General features: G+C 44.7%; 1 protein-coding gene across 2 annotated transcripts in view; it reads left to right on the plus strand.

Annotated features, from left to right (window-relative positions):
- Positions 1–24944, plus strand: part of LOC126481081 (uncharacterized) — a 167388-nt gene that overhangs the window by 7876 nt on the left and 134568 nt on the right. For both annotated transcript variants that reach the window (XM_050104572.1, XM_050104571.1), the window contains exons 2-3: positions 9167–9340; positions 9416–9525. In XM_050104572.1, the coding sequence (XP_049960529.1) occupies positions 9249–9340; positions 9416–9525 (202 nt within the window). In that variant the 5' untranslated portion in view covers positions 9167–9248. The remainder of the gene's footprint in view (positions 1–9166; positions 9341–9415; positions 9526–24944) is intronic.

The following is a 24944-nucleotide window of genomic DNA, read 5'->3' on the forward strand; positions in this document are numbered from 1 at the left end:
GTACCCGGGGAGAGGTTCTCGGATGGGCCTAAAGATTTGAGAAGAGACTGGAGATCCTGTTGGATTTCTGAAATGGGGTCACTGTAGCAGAGGTTGTAGGTGGGTGAATCTAACAGCTGGTGGGATCCTTCTGCCAGGTAATATTTGTGGTTCAAAACTACAATGGTGGAGGCTTTGTCAGCAGGTAGGATTGTAAGGTCAGGATCAAATCCTTAGGCCCGTCCCAGACTCTCTCCTCAAAGGTCATCTCTCCCCTCACCCCTACCACTCCCTGCACTCGTATTTTCTACATGCTTCCTAAAGTCTATAAACCCAGCCACCCAGGACGCCCCATTGAGGCCATTACTGTGGTCCCACTGAGAGAATCACTGCTCTTGTAGACCAAACATTGACCCTTGCCTTATGTTTCGTATCCCTGTAATAAATGTAGATACAAGACTGTCCCATACACCCTCTCAGTGCCATCAATCCAGTCCAGTCACAAAACATCACCTATCTCATCAAAGGCAGGGCTACCTGTGAAATCAGTCATGTGATCTCCAAGCTAAGCTGCAACCACTGTGCTGCATTCTACATGGGCATGACAACCGACAAGCATGTCTGTCTGCATGAATGGACACTGACAAACTGTAACGAAGAAACAGCTGAACCACCCTGTTGCCGTCCATGTCATCCAACACAATGTTCTTCATTTCTCCCTGAACCATCCCACCAACACCAGTTTTTCTGAATTGCACAGGTAGACGCTCTCCCTACATTCCCTCCCCCTGGGGGTTCGGGGGTTAGAATTGGCCCGCGGTATTCCTGCCTGTTGTAAGAGGCGACTAAAAGGAGTTTCAACCGTTTCGGCCTTCCATGTAATGGTCCCCCTTGGGGTTTGACCTCCATTTTTCAAAATTGTACAGAAGTACGAGCCTTTTGGGGAAGGACACCTTACATGGTGTACCACTGGTCCTAAGTGCACTAAGACCTTGGCACTCAGCATTGCACCGGCGTTGTAACCTTACCCACTATTCCTCAAATTGGGCCTCAACGCCTGATGGGTTGTCTAAGTTACGCCCATAGTGCATCTACATCTGCACCAGCGATCATGATGGACTTTCCATGGCACCAGAAATCCAGCACGGTAGCCAGCTCGTTGTGGTGGGGTCGTCATGTACCCTCTAGGTTGTAGCCCCCTGACAACACAGGGATCGTACTGCCGATACCTGAGCTGCACCCTCCCCACGTCGGCCAAGGAGTAGATGCCCGTCTCCTTGGGGCATCAGGACTCCCGGCAATGGTCATCCTGCCAGGTGGCCCTTGCTGCGGCTGGGTGGCGCCCGTGGGGAGAGCCCCTGGTCGGAGTGGGTGGTATCGGGGCGGACGTTTCGCAAATGAAACGTCAACATGTATCTGGTCGCTCTGCGGCCGAGTCTTTCAAAAGAAAAGGTACCGTTTCTAGTTCTGGTTCTCCTGCCCTTTCCCCCTTGGCCACTCCATGGGAGGAGGGACAGGCCCGCCGGCTTGGGGCGAAGTACTTCCCCCGCTATTTGGTCTGTTCTCGAACCGATGGGGGGACGTTCGCCACCTCCAAGCCCATGTTCTTTGTTCAGCACATTGAGGACGTCTTCGGGGAAATCGAGGCTCTCAGCAAGATGCGATCAGGGTCCGTCCTTATCAAGACCACCTCCGCCACACAGTCGGCGGCGCTCCAGGCGTGCGACCGCCTAGGGGACATCCCAGTATCCATTGTCCCACATCTGGCACTAAATAGGACGCAGGGGATTATTTTTCATCGTGACCTCCTGCTACAATCTGATGAGGAGCTCAGGGCCAACCTGGAGCGCCAAGGCGTGCATTTCGTCCGGCGAGTCCAGCGCGGCCCCAAAGACCGTCGCATCGACACCGGGGCCTTTATCCTCGCCTTTGAGGGGGACGTTCTCCCGGAGAAGGTGAATGTGATGTGCTACCGGTGTGACGTGCGACCTTACGTCCCGCCTCCTATGCGCTGTTTTAGGTGTTTGCGCTTTGGGCACATGTCATCACGGTGTGAGGCTGAGCCCCTTTGTGGCGATTGTGGACGTCCTCTTCGTGAGGAACATACATGCACCCCACCACCTCGGTGCGTTAATTGTCCTGGCGTCCACTCGCCTAGATCCTCAGACTGCCCCGCAAATCAGAAGGAGAAAAAGATATAAGAAATCAAAACTTTGGATCGGCTCTCTTATTCCGAGGCCCGGAAGAAGTACGACCGCCTCCATCCCGTGCCATTGACCACCTCGTTTGCCTCAGTTGTGTCCACTCCTTCCGCGGTATCCTCACCCCTATCCTGTCCCCCCTCCACCTCCTCCACCCATCAGGGGGCTCTGCATCCGCCTCCCAAATCCCTCCCTTCCAAATCCTCCTCCCCCGTGGCCCCCACCCCCTCTGCCCCAGGGGCCACCCTTCCTCCTCCTCCTCCTCCTCCTCCCCCCACGCCACCTGAGAAGCGATCCTCTTCTCAGGCGTCCATCGGGGAAACGTTCCGGACCCCAGCTTCCGAGGTCCGGCGTTCCAAAACGGACCCCGCGCGTGAGGACCTTCTTCGGGTCCAGCCCACCATCCCTGTGCCGCCTCGGCCTTCCAAGAAGAAGTCTCTATCCCCCTCTCCACCCCGGCGCGTTTCGTCTGACGCTCCATCCGTGAGTCGCTGCTCCCGGCCGTCCTCAGTTTCGCCGAGACGCTCTGCTGCCAGGCGCTCCGCCGGCCTTTCGTCGGCAAATGATGCGGCCCGTCCTACACAACCAGGGACAGCGGCCGCAGCTGGCGACGAGTCGATGGAACCGGATCCGCCTCCCGTCGGTTGTAGCGTAGTTCCCTCGCAACCTGGCCCTCCGCGGCCGTCGAGGTGACCAGCTCTTCCCCCGTCTCGTTCCCCCAACCTTCTGACCAGCGATGGCGTTGTTTCATTGGAACATACGAGGTATCCGATCTAATCGGGAGGAATTACTGCTCCTCCGCCTGCACTGTCCGCTCGTCCTTGGTCTCCAGGAAACCAAGTTGCGCCCGACTGACCGTATTGCCTTTACCCACTATACCTCGGAGCGGTATGACCTCACCCCTGTGGACGGTATCCCAGCTCATGGTGGGGTCATGTTGCTCGTTCGGGACGATGTTTATTACCATCCCATCCCATTGACCACCCCACTCCAAGCAATAGCTGTCCGCATTACTCTTTCTGCTTTTACTTTTTCAGTTTGTACCATCTACACTCCACCATCATCTGCTGTTAGTCGGGCTGACATGATGCACCTGATCGTTCAGCTTCCCCCGCCGTTTTTATTGTTTGGCGACTTCAATGCCCATCATCCCCTTTGGGGCTCTCCTGCGTCCTGTCCAAGAGGCTCACTCTTGGCGGATGTCTTCAACCATCTCAATCTTGTCTGCCTCAATACCGGCGCCCCGACTTTCCTTTCGGACTCTAACTCATACCTACTCCCACTTGGACCTCTCGATCTGTTCTGCCACTCTTGCCCGTCGGTTCGAGTGGTATGTCCTTTCTGACACCTATTCGAGCGACCACTTCCCCTGTGTCGTTCGTCTCCTGCACCACACCCCATCCCCACGTCCTTCGAGCTGGAACATACTGAAAGCTGACTTGGGACTGTACTCATCCCTGGCGACCTTTCCGGACCACGATTTTCCCAGTTGTGACAGTCAGGTCGAATACCTCACGGCTGTTATCATCAATGCTGCCGAACGTTCCATTCCTCGTACTACTTCTTCTTCACGTCGCGTTTCCGTCCCCTGGTGGAACGAGGCTTGTAGGGACGCTATCCGTGCTCGACGACGTGCTTTACGCAACTTTCGCCACCATCCTACGTTGGCAAATTGTATAGAATACAAACGACTCCGAGCGCAATGCCGTAGAGTCATCAAAGACAGCAAAAAAGCTTGTTGGGCCTCTTTCACCAGCTCCTTTAACAGTTTCACTCCCTTTCCTGTCGTTTGGGGTAGCCTGCGCCGGCTGTCGGGCATTAAGGCCCACTCCTCGGTACCTGGCCTGACCTCAAGTAATGAGGTCCTTGTTGATCCTGTGGCTGTCTCCAACGCCTTTGGCCGCTTTTTCGCGGAGGTTTCAAGCTCCGCCCATTACCATCCTGCCTTCCTTCCCAGGAAAGAGGCAGAAGAGGCTCGGCGACCTTCCTTCCACTCTCTGAATCTGGAAACTTATAATGCCCCCTTTACTATGCGGGAACTCGAACGTGCGCTCGCACTGTCCCGGTCCTCTGCTCCGGGGCCAGATGCCATTCGCGTTCAGATGCTGGCACACCTTTCTCCGGCGGGCAAAAGCTTCCTTCTTCGTACCTACAATTGCATCTGGACCGAAGGTCAAGTCCCCATGCGTTTGCGTGACGCCGTTGTTGTTCCTATACCCAAACCTGGGAAGGATAGACACCTTCCTTCTAGTTACCGCCCCATTTCTCTTACAAGCTGTGTCTGTAAGGTGATGGAGCGCATGGTTAATGCTCGGTTAGTCTGGATTCTTGGATCTCGACGACTACTTACTAATGTCCAATGCGGGTTTCGTCGCCGCCGCTCCGCTGTTGACCACCTTGTAACCCTGTCGACATTCATCATGAACAACTTTTTGCGAAGGCGCCAAACGGTAGCCGTGTTCTTCGACTTGGAGAAGGCTTATGATACCTGTTGGAGAGGAGGTATCCTCCGCACTATGCACAGGTGGGGCCTACGCGGTCGCCTGCCCCTTTTTATTGATTCCTTTTTAACGGATCGAAAGTTTAGGGTACGTGTGGGTTCCGTATTGTCCGACGTCTTCCTCCAGGAGAACGGAGTGCCTCAGGGCTCCGTCTTGAGCGTAGCCCTTTTTGCCATAGCGATCAATCCAATTATGGATTGCATTCCACCTAATGTCTCAGGCTCTCTCTTTGTCGATGACTTCGCGATCTACTGCAGTGCCCAGAGAACATGCCTCCTGGAGCGCTGCCTTCAGCGTTGTCTAGACAGCCTCTACTCATGGAGCGTGGCAAATGGCTTCCGGTTCTCTGAAGAGAAGACAGTTTGTATCAACTTTTGGCGATATAAAGCGTTCCTTCCGCCATCCTTACATCTCGGTCCCGTTGTTCTCCCATTCGTGGACACAACTAAGTTTTTAGGGCTCACGTTGGACAGGAAACTGTGTTGGTCTCCACATGTCTCTTATTTGGCGGCCCGTTGTACACGTTCCCTTAATGTCCTAAGAGTTCTTAGCGGTTCATCTTGGGGAGCGGATCGCACTGTCCTGCTTCGCTTGTATCGGTCCATAGTCCGATCGAAGCTGGATTATGGGAGCTTCGTCTACTCGTCCGCTCGGCCGTCCCTCTTACGCCGGCTCAACTCCATCCACCATCGGGGGATACGTCTTGCGACCGGAGCCTTCTACACTAGTCCTGTGGAGAGTCTTTATGCTGAAGCTGCCGAGTTACCATTGACTTACCGGCGCGACGTACTGCTGTGTCGGTATGCCTGCCGGTTGTAGTCTATGCCCGACCACCCCTCTTACGAGTCCTTCTTCGCCGATTCTCTCGACCGTCAGTACGGGTTGTATGTGTCTGCCCTGCTGCCACCCGGAGTCCGCTTCCGTCGCCTGCTTCGACAATTGGATTTTGCCCTCCCTACCACCTTCAGAGAGGGTGAGAGCCCGACACCACCTTGGCTCCAGGCTCCGGTTCCTATTTATCTCGACCTCAGCTCACTCCCGAAGGAGGGTACTCCGGCTGCAGTGTATTGCTGACGGTTTGTCGAAATTCGTGCTCGACTTGCCGGTCACACCTTTATTTACACCGATGGCTCCAAAACTGACGATGGTGTCGGCTGTGCCTTTGTCGTCGGGGCCGCCACCTTTAAATACCGGCTCCTCGACCAATGTTCCAGCTTTACGGCCGAGCTTTTTGCTCTCCGTCAGGCCGTTCAGTATGCCCGCCGCCACCGCCATTCATCGTATGTACTCTGCTCTGACTCGCTCAGTGCTCTTCAGAGCCTTGGAGCTCCCTATCCGGTCCATCCCTTGATTCAACGGATACAGCAGTCCCTCCATTCTTTCGCTAATAATGGTGGTTCTGTCAGCTTTCTGTGGGTTCCCGGACATGTAGGAGTGCCTGGGAATGAGGCTGCGGATGTTGCAGCCAAGGCTGCAGTCCTCCTGCCTCGGCCAGCCTCCCATTGTGTCCCGTCATCTGACGTTCGTGGGGATGTATGTAAGAGGCTTGTGTCATTGTGGTGGGATGCTTGGTCATCCCTCCAAGGAAACAAGCTCCGGGCAGTAAAACCGCTCCCAACTGCTTGGACAACATCCTCCCGACCATCTCGGCGCGAGGGGGTCCTTCTGACCAGGTTGCGGATTGGGCATTGCCGGTTTAGCCACCGCTACCTGCTCTTCGGTGATCCAGCCCCGCAGTGCCCTTGTGGTCAGGCATTAACAGTGCGCCATGTTTTATTGTCGTGTCCCCGTTTTAATCAATTTCGTGTTATCCTGTCCCTGCCATCTACTTTACCGGATGTTTTAGCTGATGACGCTCGAGCAGCTGCTCGTATTCTGCGTTTTATAACTTTAACTGGCTTGTCCAAAGACATTTAACCTTTTTACTTATTTTATCTGCATCTTTGTCAGGTACTTCTGGTGTCCCCCCATCCCCTTGAGTTTTAGCAGATTCCATTTGCTCTAACACCAGTGACTGGGCGCTAACGACCTCAGCAGTTGAGCGCCCTTAAACCCTACCAAAAAAAAAAAATCCCTACATTCCCGTAACTCTCCTGGTCTCAACCTTCCTTAATCTTTGTCATTATGCATCTAGCCCCTTCCCTGTTCCCATTCCAGCACTACACAGCCCTCATTCAACCATTGCACCCTCATTCATTTTACTTCCTCCTTTTCCACTAGCCCTGCCACCCCTCCCGCCCTCCATCTAAACTCCTGAGTGCACCTAGCTGCTCTACCCTCCACCATCTATTCCCCACACACTGCTACAAATAGCTCTTTACCGTCACTCACCCCTACCCTGCTATTCCTCCCCCTCCCCACACCAGCCTCTTCTTACCTGCACCTGGTTGCCTCTCGCATCATGTGTTGCTGCTCACATTTTGGCTTCAGCAGTCAGAGACTGTGGTCATGTGTGAGCTGCATTTGTGTGAGAGACTTTGCCTTTGCTGTTTTCGTGTATTGACTTCTTATTCATCGTATGATCTCTTTTTGTAATGATACCTTTTACATCTCTTTTTCTGTTATTGTTATTATTCATTCTTTCTTTACTTTCTCAGACGATAAGTCTGGTTAAAAATGGAAAGTGACGCGGACCTTGATCAAGCGTCACTTCCTTTTAACTGTATGGTATGTGTTATATTGCATTTAGGAACTTTTGGGTAATTGAACATGTATGAATAATTACAGATTTCTGTAGTTGTATATATAAGTTTGGATGTAGCTGTATTGCATTGATGTACTGGTGGATATTGTGTGGTATGACTCCTGTAGTTGATAGTATAATTGGTATAATGTCAACTTTATCCTGATGCCACATGTTCTTGACTTCCTCAGCCAGTTGGATGTATTTTTCAATTTTTTCTCCTGTTTTCTTTTGTATATTTGTTGTATTGGGTATGGATATTTCGATTAGTTGTGTTAATTTCTTCTTTTTATTGGTGAGTATGATGTCAGGTTTGTTATGTGGTGGTGTTTTATCTGTTATAGTGGTTCTGTTCCAGTATTATTTGTTTTCATCGTTCTCCAGTACATTTTGTGGTGCATACTTATATGTGGGAACATGTTGTTTTATAAGTTTATGTTGTAAGGCAAGCTGTTGATGTATTATTTTTGCTACATTGTCATGTCTTCTGGGGTATTCTGTATTTGCTAGTATTGTACATCCACTTGTGATGTGATCTACTGTTTCTATTTGTTGTTCGCAAAGTCTCCATTTATCTGTTGTGGTATTGGGATCTTTAATAATATGCTTGCTGTAATATCTGGTGTTTATTGTTTGATCCTGTATTGCAATCATGAATCCTTCCATCTCACTGTATATATTGCCTTTTCTTAGCCATGTGTTGGATGCGTCTTGATCGATGTGTGGCTGTGTTAGATGATTCGGGTGCTTGCCATGTAGTGTTTTCTTTTTCCAATTTACTTTCTTCGTATCTGTTGATGTTATGTGATCTAAAGGGTTGTAGAAGTGGTTATGAAATTGCAGTGGTGTAGCCGATGTATTTATATGAGTGATTGCTTTGTGTATTTTGCTAGTTTCTGCTCGTTCTATAAAGAATTTTCTTAAATTGTCTACCTGTCCATAATGTAGGTTTTTTATGTCGATAAATCCCCTTCCTCCTTCCTTTCTGCTTAATGTGAATCTTTCAGTTGCTGAATGTATGTGATGTATTCTATATTTGTGGCATTATTATTATTATTATTATTATTATTATTATTTCATATGTCAGCCTTTTAAATATGTATTGTTCCAGACTTTATTTTAGTTTTACAGTATTTTTATCACTTGCCTCTCCACGTTTACCTACGTGCCGTCTACAGCCGCTCCCTGTAACTTGCCTCTCCCCTGTGCCACCTGTTAGCACATCTCATTAGTCATTCTGTGTCCTCTCAGGATGGCTAACATGTAAAATAATGTTAGCATATTTTGATTTCTTGGATTGTAAACAAGTTTATATAATGTTTTAATGTTTATTGACAAGTTATTTTTGAACATTATTTAGTTTATGTGATGTATATATGTTTTTAATGGTAGATGAGTTCACATAACATTTATCGTTTTTGTTTTTATAATACATGCCGTCAGATTTGTTTCGCAGTACTTGTGTGTTACACCTATTGCTAGTCTTGTCTTTCACTAATTCTGTTGTACTTTATAGTTCCATACTTTCGTAGATACCATTGGATAATGGCCTGAGAGGGAAGGGGGGGAACCAGTCATTTAATTCAAAAACAGTGTGTTTAGTGAAGAGAGGGGGAGGGGGGCATGCGTGTGTGCATGCACGAGTGAACACGCGCGCCTTTGGCAGCTCTCAGTTCCACTACTATTCAGTGAATTATTACCGTAACTCCTAAATTACTTTAATATTTAGTTGCTACCTTTGTATTAAGAACCAGTAGTATATCTCTGCAAATGTTTGTTGCATTAAGTGCGTTTTGTTTCAGAATACGAGACCACCACTTGAACTTCTGGAATTTATGTATAAAAGCATTCAGAAAATAATATCAGATTCTTAAGAACTCTAAGATGATTCGGAAGGACTTGCGTGTGTCGGGAACTTACTTGTTATGTAATGGCAATCGCATCCACAAATTCAGGATAAAATGGCGCTCAAAGAGGTTTGTCAGATAAGTTTTCCTAAATGTAACCAGAAATATGCTGCTGCTAACTTCTTCTTCTTCTTCTTTTTACAGTACACCCACTATGGAGCAAAGACGTGAAGTGATGCGAGTAACTGAAGACATTGTCAAAACAAATAATCTTCCAGAAAGAATAACAACGGGTCAGCTGAAAATTACTACCAGTATCCTTTCATGATAGTGTGTGGTGGTGATGGATAACCAAAGTGTGTGTGAATGCTAACACTAAAAACTTTACAAAAAAAATTGTGAATGGTGTTTGTTTATTATTTGTTAACAAAGAATTCCATGCTCCAATAATCATATTGTTTAGGGGAGTAGAAGTATTGCTGTGAATAAAGAGCCCGAGAGTTGTTCACTCACTCATTGTGTATGAAAATACACATCCCAGAATCAAAATCTTAGGGCCTGTCTTTTGATAGTTTCCCCACAGTGAACTTAAGTTTATTGCTAACAGTTGCAATAACATCAGTATCTATAAACAATAAGAACTGGACTAGGCGCTCAGTCCGGAACCGCGGGACTGCTACGGTCGCAGGTTCGAATCCTGCCTCGGGCATGGATGTGTGTGTTGTCCTTAGGTTAGTTAGGTTTAATTAGTTCTAGGCGACTGATGACCTCAGAAGTTAAGTCGCATAGTGCTCAGAGCCAGCCAATAAGAATTGGAGTGGAGAAAGAATGCACTTGCATGTCAGTACATGATACCCCATGTTGGTGCCCCTCTCCCCTCCCTCCTTGCAAATTCACTAACTGGATTTTTGTCCCAATCCATTGTTGTAGCTTTGTCTGAAGCAAATACAATGTTTCTTGGTCCAGCCAGAAAACATTACTTTAAACTCATGCTCATATCATCAACACTTTGAGAGACTGCAGTTTATATGTATGAAGACATATCTGTGAAACTTATAGTGGCATACTGCTTAATCTAAGAGGAGGTGTAAAATACAAAAATACTATTTCACTTGATCATCAACTGCATTATTGTAATAGTTCTGCCATGTTAGTCAGTTTTCATTCCAATACCAACTGTGATTAAATTCCACCACGACTGCCAGCAAATTTCCTGTTCTCATTCGTAGTTTGCTCGAACTTCATGGTTCTCAGTTCCAAGCTGCAAACCAAAAGTACTGCAGCTTGGGATGTAATGTTGTGCATGAATGTCTGCATGCCTGATACTGTTTTACCCACTTCTCTTGTCAGTCCCATCCACTAGCATGCAACTCTGCCATGGACGATCTGCATATGTGCGTAGTCTGATTTTTGCCCTCAGTTGCAAGTGATCTTTGTCAAGGTATGTAATACCACTTTTTCAGTACTACCCAAGTCATAATATACTAACTTATTTTCTGCCGCTATAATATCCTACAAGGAATCCCTTGAGTGAGAGGCCATAAAAGACCAATGATTTTTGTGTTATTTGACACCCCACATATTGTTTACCATGTTGCCACAAGACTAGTTACTAATTGCTGTGGGGTGGGACTGGAGGTATCCAACGGTGAGCACAGCATGAGTCTATGGAGCGTAGTTGAACTGCTTATTGGTTAAGTAACTCTTCAACAGCGCTACAGTGCTTGTCATACAGTTACAAAGCAGAGCAATGGCAATGATAAGCAAAGCAAACATTGTATTATGTCTGCACCAACTGTTGCCTGATTGACATTTGATCAGGAAGGAACTCAAGGAATATTGCATAGTGAGAAAGAAGTGGCAGATGAAATCTTAGCATTTATGCCAGATGAGTCAAATGTGTGGCGTCATATGTACTTGACTGTGTGGAGAATGTACGTGAGGAGTACAATGATGACGATACATGCTTAACAAGTGAAAGTCGTATTGAAACAGATGTCAAGCTATGTAGTTCATCATCCTTGTCGGAGAGAAAATCTCATCTCCAGTGAAATATAGTAACGGACAATTGTTGTTCAAGGAGCAGATACTAAACATAATTACGTACATGAAAGATCATCTGCAGCATAGTAAGAAAAAAAATGATGAATGGATTTCGTGCCTGTGGCAATGTGACCATGTAGTGTATAAAAAAATCTTTGGCTGTGCAAGAGAGGACAAGGCACACTTGTTACAGTAACTGGTGTTTATGCATTTCAGGGATGCTTGACACAGTTTACAGGATGCGTATGACAGTGACCTATTACATTATGCACATAAAATAACACTTGACGTAGATTTCAGTGATTTCAAGGGAAGTAGTGGATAGTTGCTAAACTTCAAACAGTGCTGCAGAATTGGAAGACATAAGATAAAAAAATTTCTAACGAAGTGTCAGCTTGACAATGCGCAGCAAATTGCAGAATTGGCCCGAAAACTTGTAGGTGAGATACCCCATCATTCAGTATGGAATGTGTTTCCAATTCCGACTAAGGATTTGAGGAGGAAGTGAGTATGAAAGGAGCCCTGGAAATTAGGAGTACCAAGAGAGTTGTATCAAGATCAACTAACATTGATGCCTTAACATGTTCATATGTGATTATGCTATTGTTAATCTCGATGGTAAATTGGCTGGAAAGTTATTTATTGTACTGTGAGAAGTTAGAGGTGTTCTGCTTTCTACAATTCTTTCTCATATGCATGATCTTACAAGGGCAGTATGGAATATTTACATCAAAATGAACAAGAGTGGGAAAATGGGCATAAGAGAACTACACTATGATATGAGCACTGCTTTTGGCCAATAGCTGGTCAAAATAGCTTGCTTTTGCTTGATTCCTGGTTTGCGTATAGAAATTGACTCCTTCAGAACAAACTATTCCTCCTGAAAAGTGTGGAACGGGGAGTTCATACCACCAGGAACCATGGGCAAATTCAACCTCTGGATGTTTGTTTTTTCCTTGCCTATAAAACATGTTATCACACTATCTGCAGCTGCACCATAAAGGATAGCTAGTTTTGTGATAACTTCCATGACACAATATGCATTCTTTAAGAATGTATACCTAGATGAACATCCTGCATGGTACGTAACTCCTATGGAGTTCACTTTCAATCTTGATGGTGTGAACCTTTGTGATCACTGTGGCATGCTATTTTTGATTTGGTGTTTATGGTGCAAGTTAATGGGCATTTTTTTAACGTTTCTTGAGTGTCAGAGGTGTAATATGTACTTTAGGAGGTTGACCTCTTCACTTCCCAGACACTTATTTTGTGTTGCCCGCCTCATGCACTTTGGTGAGTCATTAGCAGCTAATATTTTTTATGTCATAATTGTCAACACAACACTTTCAAATGAGCCTTACTAAAGACTGGACTTGCGACATCGCACTCAAGGGGGTTCCTTGTTAGCAAGAACGTAGTTAACTTTGTTGCATGATTGAATGTTTGTAGGAAGAGGAGAGCTGAGGTTCGTGATTGACCTTCATTTATATTGGAATTTAATTGTTTGACCTTGGCAAACTAAAAGGTATTTGTTTTTTGTGGTGTATTATTGTTTTTGCAATGATCAGTGGCTGTTACAATGGCTTAGTGCCTTCTGTGCGTAGCTTGGAAGTGTTTATTACTGTGCTTGATGAAGCACTGCCACATTTACAGTCTAATAATAATTTTGTGTAGCTCAATGACCTGTTGCAAGTCTTTCAGTAGGGTGCTGTTTCGGTGACACGCATGTCTGTAACCTATCTCAGTAATCATACTGTGGAAAGGGTACCTCTAGTTTAAAATTGAATCCAAACCATGTTCAGTCATGGACGGTTGTTGTTAGATTGCTGGATGCACACACAGCGTAAGAAAAAATCTGACACCTGTGAATATACATGGTAACAATGTACCGATGGTAGGATATCGCCATTCAGTTTGCACAGGGATCTGAAGATACACTAATGCACTGTTGAAACTAGTTGTGTAATTAATATATTTTATAAAAAGTATGCCTGTTGGTATTCATTATTTCTACAAATACATAAGTGCAGTATGTCCATAGTCTTGCTACTACTGGCAGCCGAGATGATGGAAGTTTGTAGCCATCATTGTATTTCATATTGCCAGGCTGCCAATCGTTTCTTGTACTTACCTTCTGAAGGTCACGACTGCCAAACTAGCATTCAAACTACTTTCACTGTATGAATGTGTTTCATTTAAATTTATTGTTGTTGTTGTTCTTATCAACAACATTTTTTCCATGGTTCTTGTGCTGTTGACACCTAAATGCATGCTAAAGGAAGCCAACATTCAGTCTGTTAAGCTCTGCTAGGACATCAGCTGCTGACTAAGGTGAAGACAGACTAACAATAAACACACACACACACACACACACACACACACACACACTTACACACACACAAGTAGCTGAAATAAAATAGTGAGTCATTATAGAAATGAAAAACAAATGCAAGGATATCTTCATTCAGCAGACAAGATCACCAGGAAAATACAATGGTTACTCAGGAAATTAGAACAGTTTTTGACACTTCAAGAGTGATTCCCCATAAGTTTTAAGTACATTGACCCAAAGATACTCAGAGACCTGTCAACTAAGGCTAACAGTAATAGTATTACCTCACCAACATAAATCGTGATGAAACATCTGACAAGAAATATTTGGCATCTGGTGGGCAATATGCCAGCCACAAAGTGTGAACCATGATGCAGTGGGATATTTTGTGTTCCTCAGTGATACAGATAGCAGTGCTGCAGGTGTCACAGCATCAGAGATGTCTGTAGAGAGGTCGGACTAACGTTGTTACTAAAGCCTTTTTTCAGTAGCTTCTGGAGCAACTGTCTGGATAATTGACTGATCTCGCCATGTAAACAACTGAAAGCAAGGGGAAACTACATCACTTGTGTTTCATGAGGACATGCAGCTCTGCTATGGTTTAGTGATGAAGCCATCCTCTTGGGTAATATATTAAGAAGGTAAAATTTGAACCTCTGAGTGCAGACTCCTCAGGAGGGTGTCATCGAGAAAAACCAACCTTGTGTTCTACAGATAGTGTAGAATGTTGGGTCCCTTAGGTTGATGGGTTAGAGATGGCGTTATTCATTTTGTTGCATTTCGGTGTTTGGAATGTTGGATCCCTTAATCAAGTAGGTAGGTTAGAGAATTTAAAAAGGAAAATCAATGGGTTGAAGTTAGATGTAATAGGATTTAGTCAAGTGGTGAGACAGAACTTTTAAGTCAGAGTAGTGACAATGATGTTGGTTTGTGGGCACTCAACATTGTGGTCATCAGCGCCCATACAAGTTCCCAATCTTTCCATTTCCAGTCTTGCCACGTCTTGAATGATGATGATATGATGAGGACCACACAAGCACCCGGTTCCTGGGTGGAGAAAATCCTCAACCCGGCTGGGAATTGAACCCGGGACCCCTTATTCCAGAGGCAGCAACACTAGCCAGTAGACCACAAACTGCGGACAGTCAGGGTAGTGCACAGTTACCTAAACAAAATACAGATAATGCAAGATTAGGTCTAATCATGAACAGGGGTGAGGGTAAGCTACTATGCTACTAGTAAATGCATTATCCTAGGCAAGAGAGACAGGAAGTCAACACCTATCATAGTGGTATACAAGCACTCTCACCTGAAGATGGTGGCCAGGTGGACCGTTGAAATATTGTGTCAAGATGACGTTATGATCCGGCTGCACACCTGAGAAGAATGTTATCAATTATTACGCCGGGAAAGCCTTCATAGTCACAGTTATTCATATTGTTAAAGAAGACAAAAACTGGTGACAGTTGACTGAAATTAGACAGTAACAAAAGGAAGAGAATGAAAAATAGTAGAACATGTACAGGGGGGAAAGGAATCAAAGAGAAGTCATTTGATAGAATTTTGTGAATAGCATAGTTTAATCATTGCTAATACTATATTAAGGATCGTGAAAGGAAGCTGCACATGTGGCAGAGACCTGGAAACACTAGAAGATTTCAAGTAGATTATATGATGGTAAGGCAGAGTTTTAAAAACAAATTTTAAACTGCAAAACATTTCCAAGGGCGGGTGTAATCCGCAACCATGATTTATTGGTTATGAAATACAGAGTAAAATTAAATAATGTACAGAAACTTCTGGTTTTATGAATTATTTAGGAATAAAGATGATGGCGCACCAAAAGGTAGGGTGCTGCATCGTTAATAGGCACACAAACAAAAGGTACGGAGCTTGGCTAGCTTTCGGAATGCACTTTCTTTTTCTAGCTGTGGGAAAAACACGCATGCATGCGCGCGCCCCCCCCCACACACACACACACACACACACACACACACACACACACACACACACACACACTTGCCTCCCTACATTGTGCTCAGTTGACTGCCAGCTCTTTATTGGCCTGCAGTGAGTGTTCTGTACTGTACTGTACTGTGGTGAGGTGAGGGTGTATGGAGCAATGAAGTGAGGGATGGAGAGAGCATGAGGGAGGGAGGTGGTTAGGGGAAAGCATAAAGCATCTAGCAGCTCATGGGAGAGTGAGGAGCTGAGTGTGGTGTGGGCTAGCTTGGGGGAGGGGGGGGGGGGGCAGGTAAAGGGCCAGGTGGCAAACAAACTGACCATGCAATTTCATAGGCTAGGGCATGAGATAACAGCACACAAGTAGTTGATGTAGGATGCAAATTTGACAGGGTTACTGGGGCAGGGGATGGTGTGTACACACACACACACACACACACACACACACACTATTGGGTTTTGTGGGAGGGGGGGGGGGGCAGTGAGTGACCTTAGGTTTAGGCCAGGAAGATTATGGAAGTGAAAGATGTGGTAGTGGGGAGGATCCAGATGGTACGGGTTGTGAAGCAGCCATTGAAATCTCGCTTATTGTACGCTGCTGCATGTTGTGCCACTGAGTGGTCCACCATGTTTTTGGCAACAGTTTGGCAGTGGCCATTCATTCTAGTTGAAAGCTGTTTCGTTGTCATATCAATGTAAAGCTCTATGTCGTGGCTGCAGCAGAGCTGGTATATAACATGGATGCTTTCACAGGTGGCCCAGCCTCTGATGGGGCATGATAAGCCTGTGACAGGACTTGAATAGATGGTGCTGGGTGGGTGGACTGGGCAGGTCTTGCATCTGGGTCTTCCACGGTGGTACGATCGCTGTGGCAGGGTGGAAGTGGGTGTGGCATAGGGATGAACTAGGATGTTGTAGGGGCTGGGTGGGCTGGAGAACACCACTTTGGGAGGGGTTGGAAGTATAGAATGTTCCTCATTTCAGGGCATGATAATAGATAATCAAAACCCTGATGAAGGACATGATTCAGTTGTACCAAGTGCACAGCAAAATGTGAACCACACACAAGTACCAAAGAACATAACATACAAAGGCAGTTCTGTATATATCTTGATATCACAGATGAATTTTTGTCTTAATGTTTGCATTTGACTTCTGTTGATTCCTTGTCTGTTGAGATCTCCACATCAGCACCTCCCTTTTTGGAGAGCTGTGGCTCGGAAGGTCTTGCATCAAATCACAAATCTGGCCAGTGCAAACCTGAACAGAATTAGAAAACACAGGAGCTAATCTAACTAGCAGGTATCTGCTAGTTACCTGCGCGTCAGACTGCATTTTTGTGGCTGAGGTAGAGGTCTGATTGGGTCACTCAAAGCCGTAGAGAGATTGTCTTCTGTGTAAGAAGGCTTGAGATGCTGGCAGATACAGAATACCATTTCCCAGGGAAGTCAGTCACATTTGTTTCATTACTATGGTCTATGACTGTAAAGGGGCCTGGAAAGAGTAGTGGTTTAATAGTGTCATCTCTCAGCCACACAAAACACCATCTGAATAAGTCTTTGTGAAAGAAAATGGGTTTATCACTATGTCGAAATGGATTCTTTGGAAAGAGGTGATGCATGACCGAGTGCAATTGCACAAAAATGTATTGGACCCTCTTACTGGTAGCCAAGGCTTAGGTGTGGGTGAGAAAAATTCACATGGAACCCTTAATTGCTGATCATAGACCAGTTCAGCAGCTTAGCAACCCAAGTCCTCTTTCAGGACAGTGTGTAGCCCTAACAGTACGAAAGGTAATGTTCCCGACCGGGCATCCGTCAACAAATTAGCAACCCAAGTCCACTTTCAGCACAGTGCATAGCCCGAACAGTACTAAAGGTAGTATGTCCAACCGACCGTGCATCTGTACAGCAGTCCAAGGTTGCTTTCAGTGTGCAGTAAATAAGCTCTATTATCGGGTTACTGGCAGAATGGTAGCTCATCACTGAAATATGTTTCACCTGCACATTCTCATAATCTCTTCGAACAATAGGCACTCAAATTGCCTACCCCTCCCCATGATGATAACTTGTGGAGTGCTGAATCTCGCAAACAAGCAATTTAGTTGGGCCTGGGTGACAGAGATTGCAGAAACATCAGCTACCGCCGTGGCCTCAGGCTACCTAGTGAATCCATCTACAATAGTCACCAAAAGACAAAATCCATTGGGGGGGGGGGGGGGGGGGAGAAGAGGCTCAAGCATTTCTGGAAACCTTGCAATTTTGTCATTTCCTGCAACACTGTGCCAGTGCCAGCAGTCTTTTTGCTCCTGGCCAAACCCCTTTGTCCACCAACATTTTTGCAGAAGCGTTGATGCCAGATAGTGGAACATTGTGATATGCATTGAAGACAGGGCATCACCATCTCGCAGGAATGAAGAGGCAATTCTTGTACCTTGGAGTGTTGCACCATATCTGTTGATTGGTACCATGTATTGGCACGTGCTCAAGACGTAAGCCCATCAATGTAGGATTCGCATGACAGTGTAGACGGAAAACATCTTTCTCTGGTTCTGCTAATCTGTCAGTATCAGTGATAGCCTCGCACTTTCAAGACAAGCAGTCAGCCACAGTATTATATTGATCCACAATGTGCTGGATGTCCTTTGAGAACTGAGCAATGAACCCAGCGTGTCTACACTTTCATGATGAATTAAGTTCCATCATATGCTGGTATCTGGACGTTAGTGGCTCATCATCAGTAAAAATTTTAATGACTTCTCCCTGTAGCCATGGCCGGAAATGCTTTACAGTCACATATATTGCAAGAAGCTCCCTGTCAAATGCGTTCCACTGTTGCTGATTAGACAGGCTCTTTGAAAAGAAAGCCAGAAGGTGCCAATCTGCAGAGACGTACTTTTGAAATATAGTGCCCACAGCAGTTGAGCTTGTATCAACACTCAAAGAAATGGGGGTGCCAGAAACAGGGTATGTCAACATGATATCATTAGTTAATGCAGTTATTAGGTCTTGAAATGCATTTTGAGCTTCACGAGTCCAAGGAATATTTTTGCTGCCAAATGTTTTTTTGCATGTAAGTAGTTTATTTATTGGTTCTTGTACTTCAGATAAATTGAGTGTCACCTGTAATAGTTTAACTTTTTGAGTAGTCTTCTAGAGCCATTAAATGTTAAGAGGTTGAGACATTTCTCTGGAAGAAGTGAACTGCCTGTGCAAGAGACTGCATAGTCTAGAAACTGTACCTCCTCCTTGTCAAAGAAATTTTTTTTTCTTTCAGATTGACTGTGACTGTGCTCCAGCCATACAGAATGTGAATGAAAACTCTTGTAGTACTTCATGCATGAAATGCTACCAAGTCTGGGAGAATTTCATAGTCAAAAGGCATTATGTTGTGTTCGCAGAGCCTGAAGGGGTTACTCACTAGAGTTTTCTGCCTAGCCATGGGGATTTGTGAGAAAGCCTTCGTACAATCTACTACACTGAAAAAAAAAAAAAAAAAAAAAACAAGTGTTCATCACACTGCTGTTAAACTCTGCAGCACTGGGAACCGGATATCTGTCCAGAATAGTGCGAGCATTTAAGCCCCCATAATCACAATGCATTCTCCATGAGCCAGTCTTCTTTTTTACCACCTGCAGAGGTGATGTCCCCTCACTGTGATATCTTGTCACATGTTAGTCAGTAATCATCATCTCAAATGCCACACCTTGCATGTCTTTTTAACTCCACAAGTTCATGTGATGTAGAATGCGAGATCTTCTCCCATAATACACGTGTGTGTTCTGCATTTAGGCAGTCGCGACATCTAGTATATTATACCAGGTGCGGAAGACGTAGACAGTGCTAAAACCATTGTGTGAGGCCAGATCAGCAGCACCGTGCAGCACGAGGCCTTAGATGATAGAGGTGCTTTGATCAAGCAACAGTTTGACAGGTCTGGCATCACGGAAAAATTACAGAGAAACTTGGACCCTCAAAACCGGACCACTCACACCCACAATAATGAGTGTTCAAGTACGGCAAAATCCATCATCCAAATCTAAAGTCAACCTCTTCTTCCTGAATGTCTCAATTGCCGAATTGTTAGCAGCTGTGAGAAATGGAACTGTTGTAGATGAGTGGGGATCATTCAGCCACTTTGGATATACACTTATCTAGAATCCAGTGTTGATTAAGAATAGGTCACTGAACTTCCTTTCCTTTACAAATAGTGTATTTGAGCCTGTAACTACTGACTCCATTTCTTTCTGTGCACTTGAGGTGTGTTAAATGTTCGGGATGGGTGGGTGTGCATACTGGCACTCGTCATTTGAGTTTGGGTAGAGACGTGGGCTCTTGCTGTGTCTTGCTGCTTCACAGAAGCATCTATGCTACCATCACCATTTCAAATTTTGTCAGATACTGTTTGGGATCCAAAAACGTTGTTACCTTCCTGTCTCTGTAATCAAGCATTCAGCCTAGCTAATTAGTTGACTAGATGGCTCTGTCTGTGGTGCTTGCGTTTGTGGTGAAGCAGTGTGCGAGTCTGTGCTCCCTGCCGCTGCAAAAGTCTGAATGCATGATTCGGAACCTCCCACTATAACGTCTTCAAATGCCGTCCACAAGCCGGCCGGTGTGGCCGTGCGGTTCTAGGCGCTTCAGTCTGGAACCGCGTGACTGCTACGGTCGCAGGTTCGAATCCTGCCTCAGGCATGGATGTGTGTGATGTCCTTAGGTTAGTTAGGTTTAAGTAGATCTAAGTTCTAGGGGACTGATGACCACAGATGTTAAGTCCCGTAGTGCTCAGAGCCATTTGAACCTCTTTTTTTTTGCTGCCCACAAATTATTGTCAGTTATGATAGCATCCACCTCGCTTGCCAAATCGAATAGTCCTATTTCACAGCAATCTACATTGCCAAAAACCCTTCAGACATTGCTCAGACAGGAGATCATTACCTCTCCCCCTTCCCCTGCCCCCCCCCCCCCCCCCTGCCCCTCTCGTGCCCCCGTTCCCCGTCCCTGCCCCAGCATATACTGTGAATGAAGTACTTGTGAAGGGGAACCACTGGAACAAGCAACACTTTTGCTGATTTTCCATGTATCCGTGACTCAGGTGGTAATACGAAGTATATCCATCCAGCTGTGCTATAACCAATGTGAATTGTTACCACAATTTACATAGTATAAGACGCACTTTTTTCTCCGAAAAATTGCCTCCAAAATCCAGGTGCATCTTATACTCAAAATTAATATAAAAATGTCCTCTGTTTGATTTAGAATTCCCAACAGTCTTAAAAAAGGGCGTGTAGCAGAAGCCTATCTCTATCTGGCAACATTGGATTCAATGAGCAGCAGCATGCATCGATGCAACGAACACAAGCTGCAAGGATTCATAAGCTTGCTAACACTGTCTCACTCCTGCCCCGCCATCACAAACCCAGAACACTGTCTGGCCTGCGATGCGTCACTGCAGTCTACATTGCAAAGGAACTTGAATTGAAAGTGATTTGTGTTATTGGCGACAGTGTAATATTCTTTTAGTAGCTAGTTTTGCAATAGAAATAAATAAAAAGTATTCATATGATGTGGGCTGTAAATTGAAAGTAATACCGCATGCAGAAGAACATGGAAACAGAGCAACTGAGCAGCATTTTAGCCCTACACCAACAGAAAAAACCATTTTTGGTTGGCAGACTACTAAACAAGAACTGAAAAAAATGAGGGGGACTAAATGTGCAAATAGAGGTCTGAATTCAAAATGACCAAAACTATAAGATGATGTATTAAAATGGATTCAAGGACACCATGAAAATGGCATTGGAATTAATACAAAGAAATGATTCAAATACATGCTCATAAGCTAGTGCTACATTGGAACTTAACAGAAGGGTGGAGTTGGCTGGTGCTACAGGTTTATTAAGCGTCATGGACTTTGCATACGAACTAAAACCAAAATATTTTGGAAAATGCCACCAGAGCTTTAAGAGAAAATATTTCCTTTCCATCACTTTATTATTCAACATCAAAAGAAAAGCAGTGTGGAGCTAAGCCCAAATAGTGAATATGGATGAAACTCCTGTGACGTTTGAAGTCCCAAGTAATAGAACTGTTGCCATGAAAGGTGTAAATCTGTAACTGTAAAAACAAGTGGACAAGAAAAATGCTCAACACTTTTGTCCTGTCATGTTGTGCTGATGGTACTAAACATAATCCAGTGATCATTTTCATGCGCAAAACAATGCTGAAGCCTTCTGAAATACCGCCAAGTGTTGTTTTTCATGTACATGACAAGGGTTGGATGGATGAGCCTAGTATGAAATTTCGGATTAACAGAGTGTGGGATAGAAGGAAAGGTGTTTTATTGAAGAAGAGTTCTTTTCTTGTGCTAGATCAGTTTAGTAGTCATCTGAAAAATTTTGTGAAAGAGAAATTGAGACAGGGAAACACAGACATTGCTGTTATTCCGGGAGGACTTATTTCACAATTGCAACCTTTTGACGTCTCGATAAATAAACCATTTGAAGTGTATATGAAAGAGGAATGGAACAAATGGATGATGGATGAAACCTGACATGAATTTACACCGAAGGGAGCTTTAAAACAATCTGTGATCGAACAAATGTGTCAGTGGTTAAAACAGTCATGGTCTAGACTGAGAGAAGACATTATTGTTAAATCTTTCAAGAAGTGTGACAAAAGTAATGCCCTCGATGGTAATAAAGACCATCTTGTATATGAAGAGAATAATGGTGATGACAAAGAGGAGGAGGGAGAAGAAGAAGAAGAAGAAGAAGAAGAAGAAAGTTCAGATGGTGATTTTCAGGGATTTTAAAGGTCAATGCAGTTTTATAAACTAAGAATTTTTTAAAATCTGGCTTTACAAACTAATAATAAAAATGTTATTTTTTTATAATTGCTTAAAAGTTAAGTTCATCTTGTAATCCGTAAAATACAGTACTTGTCTGACACCAGTCCACACAAATGAAAGATGGCCATTAGCCATAGCTGAGACTTTGTGGGCCAAAAAGACAGATTTATGATGTTATTGTCCTGTTGCCATTGCCTGTATGATTGTTGTTGTTGTTGTTGGTGTTGTTCAGTGTAGCTGATGGTGATGGCATACCATTGCTAGCTCTCGGTAAACTCTGGTGCTACTCTTTCAGCCCATGTTAGTGAGTAGGCCCATTGTTCCCTGCGCGTACACAGAAAATCAGTTTGCCAACCGTTCAGTATAGGGTCATGACTGTGGGAATTGATTCTACTTCAAATATGTATGTGGCTTATAAGTGATTAACACTTTATTTGTATAAATATTCTTTGCACACAGTACTTTACTTCGTCCACACAACAAAACGTGGACCACACACGAGTACCAAAGAACATAAAATACAAAGAAAATTCTGTGTATATCTTGATGTCACAGATGAATTATTATTTTAATGTCTGCATTTGACTTGTCTCCACACTGTCTATCAAGGTCACTACAGTACAAGAGACACTCAAGATAGTTAAGCAGTCTTCCAACATGATCCATGATGATTGCTGCAGTTAGTTTTTTCCATGTTTGGTTCCCTTTCTTCCTTTCTTAAAAAAGAAGTGCACACACACACACGCCCCCCCCCCCCCCCCCCCTCCCCACACACACACACACACACACAGCTATATACATTAAAAATGTTAGAGAGACAGAATGATTGTTCAGTACTTTCATGAGGCTTGTTCAGTATTTTCATGAGGCAAAATTCCATCACTGCCATTGCACATAAAAAAAAAAGGAAAAAAAACTGCACCTAGATTTTGGAACAATTAGTTCCCTCTAGAGGGAGGAAACATCCATTGTGAAGATGAGAGTGGAGATGAAGGCAAAGGAGACAGTGTCATAGAGAATAGGAAGTCAAAGGTAGAATATTGGAAAGCACAGTGGCAGTTGTAGCCCAGAGATGACTGAAGAACAGAGTGAGAAGTAAAGATGGATTAATGGATTAAAAGGAAGAAAATTGAGAAATGGAGAAATTGCATTAATACTGAAATTAAGATCAAGAGGAATGCAGAAAAGGAGGTGGCGAAATATCTATAAAGGAAGCTGGATGGAAAAGGGAGTTAAAAGAAGCAGAAGGAAAATAGGAAAAAAGAGAGAAATAGAGCGAAACTGAGTAAATAAGGCTAAACTACCAATGTAAACAAAAAATAATTAAATTGGGGGGGGGGGGGGGGGGACAATTGTGGAAGGAAGTTAGGTCCAGGAGGGTGGCTGAATGTGATAATATGGTGGAGATGAAGTTCCCATCTCCTATGTTCAGGGAAGCTAGTACTGGGCAGGAGAATATAGATCACCTGTGTTGTCATCAGTGACTTTTGAATTGTAGGATGTAAAAGACACACACTTGAACCAGAGTGTTTGGCTAATCCCATAACAGGAGCTCAACAGAAGATATTCTGCAAACATAAATACAACGATAAAAATCATTCATATTAAAGCAAGTATGTAGAGTGCCACTGCTCTTCTACTTCCACCTTATCCTGGTTGAACTCCAGTGGCATGTTCGGCTGGACAGGCCTGGTAACGTCCTTTACATCCAGGTGACTAGTATGTCGGTTTGGAGTATTCCATCTCAATTTGTTCATGATTATTTTACCCTGATATTCAACCACAGGTGCTGTGAAAGGATGTACTTTTGTCAGAGGGTGAGATCGTCAGTGGTCTGCACACCTGGTGTAATGGACAACTGTGGCTTTTACAGTATCCTAAGCTCTGGCCAAGTAGCTATTTCACACAAACTGCACCTAGGCCTTGGCTTTTGCAAGGAGGTAAATCATGCTTTCATTATTCAGGCTACACAACTTCCACAAGACACAAAAAGAGACCAGATCCTACTGTAAATTGTTATGGACTACCACGTATATTCTCCACTTCACAAGGAAATTAATTCAGAAGGAGTTTTTCCTTCCAGCCGCTGCTCTTCTACTTCCTCTTTATCCTGGTTGAACTCCAGTGGTGCAACCAGCTGGATAGCCCTAGTAACTTTTCCATCTGGGATGACTAGGAGCTGAATGTATTGGCATTTGTGGTAGTTATGTAGCCTGAATAACAAAAGCAGGATTTGCCTTCTTGCTTCCAGCAAGGGTGTAGATGCATTTGGTAGGAGGTGACTACTTGGCCATAGCCTAGGACGTGAAAGCCATGGTAGTCCATTACGTCAGGTGTGCAGACCACTGAAGATATTGTACTTCTACAAGTTTGTTCTCTGTTTGTGTGGAGGCTCTTAAATTGTGGAGAGCTTGTGTATTTACAGGTATAGTTTGCAGGCCTTCCTCATTCATGCTGTAGTGCCCAAGCTCTTTGTGAAGGCATAATTTAATGGTGCTTATGATACATTCCCACCATCCTCCCCATCAAGCCGCAAGTTGTGCTGTAAAC

Source organism: Schistocerca serialis, chromosome 5 (genome assembly GCF_023864345.2).
Source record: "Schistocerca serialis cubense isolate TAMUIC-IGC-003099 chromosome 5, iqSchSeri2.2, whole genome shotgun sequence".
In the NCBI taxonomy this organism is placed as follows: Eukaryota; Metazoa; Arthropoda; class Insecta; order Orthoptera; family Acrididae; genus Schistocerca; species Schistocerca serialis.